This window comes from Austrofundulus limnaeus, unplaced genomic scaffold, assembly GCF_001266775.1.
Source record: "Austrofundulus limnaeus strain Quisiro unplaced genomic scaffold, Austrofundulus_limnaeus-1.0 Scaffold53, whole genome shotgun sequence".
Taxonomy (NCBI): Eukaryota; Metazoa; Chordata; class Actinopteri; order Cyprinodontiformes; family Rivulidae; genus Austrofundulus; species Austrofundulus limnaeus.
In genome coordinates, this window is record NW_013952455.1 from 1,493,905 (window position 1) to 1,499,201 (window position 5,297).

Consider the following 5,297-nt stretch of genomic DNA (forward strand, 5'->3'; position numbering starts at 1 on the left):
CACACACACACACACACACACACACACACACACACACACACACACACACACACACACACACACAACGGCCACTTTATAGGTACACCTTGCTAGTACCAGGTTGGACCCCCTTTTCCCTTCAGAACTGACAACGCTTCGTGGCATAGACTCAACAAGGTACTGGAAGCATTCCTCAGAGATTTTGGTCCATATTGACATGATGGCATCACACGGTTGCTCCAGATTTGTCGGCTGCACATCCATGATGCGAATCTCCCGTTCCACCACATCCCAAAGATGCTCTATTGGATTGAGATCTGGTAACTGTGGAGGCCATTCCAGTTTTATGAACTCGTTGTGTTTAAGAAATCCGTTTGAGATGATTCTCGCTTTATGACATGGAGCATTATCATGCTGGAAGTAGCCATCAGAAGATGGGTACACTGTGGTCATAAATGGATGGACATGGTCAGCAACAATACTCAGGTAGGCTGTGGCATTGACACAATGCTAAGTTGGTACTAATGGGCCCAAAGTGTCCCAGCAAAATATCTCCCACACCATTGCACCTCCACCACCAGTCTGAACCGTTGATACAAGGTAGGATGGATCCATGCTTTCATGTTGTTGATGCCAAATTCTGACCCTACCATCCGAATGTCGCAGCAGAAATCGAGACTCATCAGACCAGCAACGTTTTTCCAATCTTCTATTGTCAAATTTTAGTGAGCCTGTGTGAATTGTAGCCTCAGTTTCCTGTTCTTAGCTGACAGGATTGGCACCTGGTGAGGTCGTCTACTGCTGTAGACCATCCACCTCAAGGTTTGATGTGTTGTGTGTTCAGAGATGCTCTTCTGCATTCCTCAGTTGTGGTTATTTGAGTTACTGTTGCTGTTCTATCATCTCAAACCAGTCTGGCCATTCTCCTCTGATCTCTGGCATCGACATGGCATTTGTGCCCACAGRACTGCCACTCACTGGATGTTTTTTCTTTTTCGGACCAWYCTCTGTAAACCCTAGAGATGGTTGTGGGTGAAAATCCCAGTAGATCAGCAGTTTCTGAAATACTCAGACCAGTCTGTCTGGCACCAACAACCATGCCACGTTCAAAGKCACTTAAATCACCTTTCTTCCGATTCTGATGCTCGGTTTGAACTGCAGCAGATCGTCTTGGCCATGGCAGCAACTCAATGCATTTAGGCATGTAGACATGGCCAAGACGCTCAGTTTGAACTGCAGCAGATCGTCTTGGCCATGTCTACATGCCTAAATGCATTGAGTTGCTGCCATGCGATTGGCTCATTTGACATTTGCATTAATGRGCAGTTGGACAGGTGTGCCTAATAAAGTGGCTGGTGAGTGTATATATATTTAGACTTTGCCTATTGTGGTTTTTTTGTATAGCACAGCAGACTTTCACACTGTTATCTCTGCCTCTCCACTGCTGACAGTCCAGTTGGCTGCACACCCCGCCCCCCAGCCTTGATGTATTGTGTGAGAGTACAACAAATGTTTTGTGAAAATTACAGATTTCTGAGAGTCAAGATGTAGGTAAAAGTCCACAGTGGTTGGCATCTAAGTGCTTTTGTTTTTAAGACACGATGTGAGTTTTTTAAGCTAATCAGATCTGAGCAGAGCAGAGCAACGTGTGTATTAACTTCTSCACCTTTCGTTCTCTTTCCTCAACGAGGTGAACTACCTACTCCTCTATTTAGACTATAATGAATATATCAACACAAATTTAGATTGTTCGTTCTTGTTTATATTCTCTGTGCTGTTTGTATTGCAAAGGCACCACAGAAGCCCAAACTGACCCGACCATCAGGCATACAATTTTGGCCCAACCTGACCCAAATTTTGGGTCCGTTTTGGGCTTTAAATCGAACCTCTAACCCTCAGTTTCAGCAAGTTTCACTTCAACACGGAGGTTAAAAGGCTCGGTGCGATCTGAATGATCTAATTTTTTGTTCTTAGCTGCAAGTTTTTTGTCATTATCCTGCTGGAGTATCTTTCTGACACTGGGCAGCAAATCTCATTCCAGCATGCCTTGATGGTCTTGAGATTTCATTGTACCCTGCACAGATGCTAATTAAAGAAAACCCTTTGGTTTAACATGTCCCTTTGGTTCAAWTATTTCAAATCTTTTCTAAAGGCACAATCTTTTATTTGTCAAGGACAGTTTGATTAGTTTTTTTAACAATTATTTTGAACTAAAAAAAATTTCAGAAACAACTGAATGACTCAGCAGTTTTGTTTGTCTTTTACAAATTTGCCAACAACTATATATATGTGTTTTGTTGGCACAATTGACCCTTTGCAACTACAGTACATCACCTAATCAAGTGGAGGCACCATGACAGACATCGGAAGTGAGGGAGGGGAGTATTGAATGGAGCGACWGCTGTTGTATTCTTTCAGACAGCACAAACTTGTGGAAAATTAGAGCAACATGAAGCGAGTAAAAAAAATAAAAGAAAAAAATGTCAACATGTTCAGAATAAAAAATAAACATAAAGTTCACGTTTGTTCATCAACTGATTCAGAAATCAGCCGTCATTTATTATGTTGAAAATATTTGTTTTCTTAGATTGCTTGCAGGATTGTGTGTGGGAGTGTGTGTGTGTGTGTGTGTGTGGGGGGGGGGGGTGTTATTGTGAGGACCCATTGTCTACCCACTCTGTTTTTAACTATCTGAACAGGTATGCCTGTGCACAGGTTGTTTTGACGTCCGACATGGCGGCGTGGGCCTTCTGAAGAGCATGACGTCACACACTAAGGGTCAATACACATAATTTTATTAAGGATTAAGCTGCCAAAGCACACACAGAAACKGAATATACAGAAAATTAATTATGTCATTAAAACTGTTTTGGAGCTAAGAAACAAAAAAGCCTGTTTAAGAACTAAAATAATGCTAACTTCATTCTCTATTTCTGTTCAAAGTTTTGAAATTGCATTACAACTAAATTAACCATGTTCAAGTTGCAGGTAGGAAAACTGAAACTGGGAATTTYCTAACAGCTGTGTGTGAGGCAGACGTACTGGGTTTGGTGAGAAACTTCAAACTTTGGAAATCTAAACGCAATAAAAAATGCAAGATAAAGTTCTTCTCAGAAAAGAATTAGAGACAAGTTCCAGAAACTCGTGACAATACTTATTCTATTTATATTCTTTGAGTTTAAAAATTTGAAAACTACAAGACAACTTTGGTGACCTATAAAACCAAACTGTGACTGACTGCAGACAAAAAAAAGAATTAATTTTCACCAGATCGATAGCCTACATTGTAAGATAATAAATAAATCTGCAGAAATTTTGTGTGAACATAGCAATGTTTTCCCAGAGTTGYATGAGCATGCAGAAGTTACACAAGTGTCATTTCAATTTCCAGAAGAAAATTTGTGTATTTTTCTCAATTTTTGGTGGAATCTGTTAAGTGCTTTTGAAAACCTGATAACAAAATCATCTTTATTACTCCAGAATAAAAATAATGGTGTACTAACTTTGACCTGTAACTGTATATACATGATCCATCACATCAAATCGGGGATTAAGTCACTTTAGTCAAACTTAACCAAGCATATTTCAGGATCTCTAGCTTTTTAACTTATATTTTGATACCTAGATGGTCGTGATATGGTTGGTTTTATTTGTCTTGCTGATCTGGAATAGCCCTTGAAAATCAGTCTGAAATCTGTTTTTGGTTAATTCTAAGGACAAWTTATTTTCATCATTTAAAACTGGAAACATCAAACCATATTTAGATATCAGGATTTCCCAGCTGGTATTGAAAATAGCTTTACCAGCATGCAGGAAATTAGAAACACTTTAGGGCTTCTCTGGTCAAAATCATCATTAGTTGTTGGTATGGCTCAGAAAAGTACTTCAAAATACTCTTTACGATTATAGTTCAGACATTTCCTTCAATCGGCCCACAGATAAGGATGAAATTCTTCAACCAATGAACTAAAGCTGCCTACATCTTACTAAACTGCCTTGCCATGTGTCACATATGYAAAACAATGAAGAACCCACCCACAACAGAAAAACATGTAATAAATCCTCTTTAAACTCCGCCCCTTGCATCTCCTGCACCTCCTCCTCACCTGAGTCCAGTTGAGGGAGATCCTGGGCTGTGAGCAGCCAGACCATGAGGGTTAGAAAAGTTCTGTTGCTCCTCCTCTGACACCATCAAAGCACACAAAACACACAACCACAGAAACATCACTTCACAGCTCAACAGGTAAAATCCACAGTTAAAAGCTGCTGCTCATACTCAGGTTACAGAAAGAGTGAGGCGCAGAAGCAGACTGAAAAAAAAACATTTATAAAACAGAAAGACAACGATGAGTACGGCAAACTACTGTACACTGTTTTAGCTGATTTTAGGAAAAAAATCTAGATTTTCTGATCTTTTAGGCAGCTGCAGTATTATGTGCTGTGACAAGCCAGTCCACAACTCTGATGTGCTTAAAAAAAATCCTGTAAGTAAAAAATAATAATCATGACTCAGTTATCTCATAATTATGGCCTATTAACACCTTCACACGTTTGGAACTTCTACGTAGAAAATTCCTGAAGAAAAAAAAAGCAAAAGCAAATTGCAGAGTTTATTTGTGATTTTTGCAAATTTGAGGAGTTTCCATGAATTTTTTATTTTTTTTACTAACGGTCCTGTCACACTATAATCCTTTAAACAACTTATGTCGACCTATAAAAGATTGCTTATAACTACATTACTCACATACGTTTTATTTTGGATCTAATCATTATTACAGTGTGCAGTAGTGGGCAGGGTTAGTGCAACTAAATATTAGTTGCACTAACCCTAAAGCACTAAGTCAAATATTTAGGTCCCCTAATTCTAAAGCATTAAACGCACTGAAAATTTTAGGAAAAGCTAATTCTAAAGCACTAATATAACCCAGYTGATTCATAGAACATTCTTCAGAGTCAATATGAGACAATATTTACTGTGTGCAGAATGTTGCCACTTAGTGCCCTTGGCGCGCCAAATGGGAGACACCCACAGGCCACATTTGGCCTTGGGCCTTGAGTTTGACACGTGATCTTGTAGATAAGAGACACGCCATCCATCCGTCCATTTTCTTCTGCTTATCCGGGATCAGGTCGCRGGGGAAGCAGCCTAAGCAGAGAGATCCAGACTTCCCTCTCCCCAGCCACTTGGGCCTGTTCTTCTGGGGGAATCCCAAAGCGTTCCCAGGCCAGCTGAGAAACATAGGCTATGTTCACACTGCAGGTCTTAATGCTCAGTTCCGATTTTTTTGAAAAAATCAGATCTTTTTGTGTGAACGTTC

At 39.9% G+C, this 5,297-nt stretch overlaps 1 protein-coding gene across 6 annotated transcripts in view; it reads right to left on the minus strand.

Annotated features, from left to right (window-relative positions):
• Positions 1-5,297, minus strand: part of wizb (WIZ zinc finger b) — a 55,956-nt gene that overhangs the window by 41,552 nt on the left and 9,107 nt on the right. For 3 of the 6 annotated variants that reach the window (XM_014008862.1, XM_014008861.1, XM_014008863.1), the window contains exon 4: positions 4,086-4,161. The exons of 2 other annotated variants lie outside the window; for them this stretch is intronic. In XM_014008862.1, the coding sequence (XP_013864316.1) occupies positions 4,086-4,161 (76 nt within the window). The remainder of the gene's footprint in view (positions 1-4,085; positions 4,162-5,297) is intronic. One more of the 6 variants, XM_014008864.1, reaches the window with a different exon arrangement.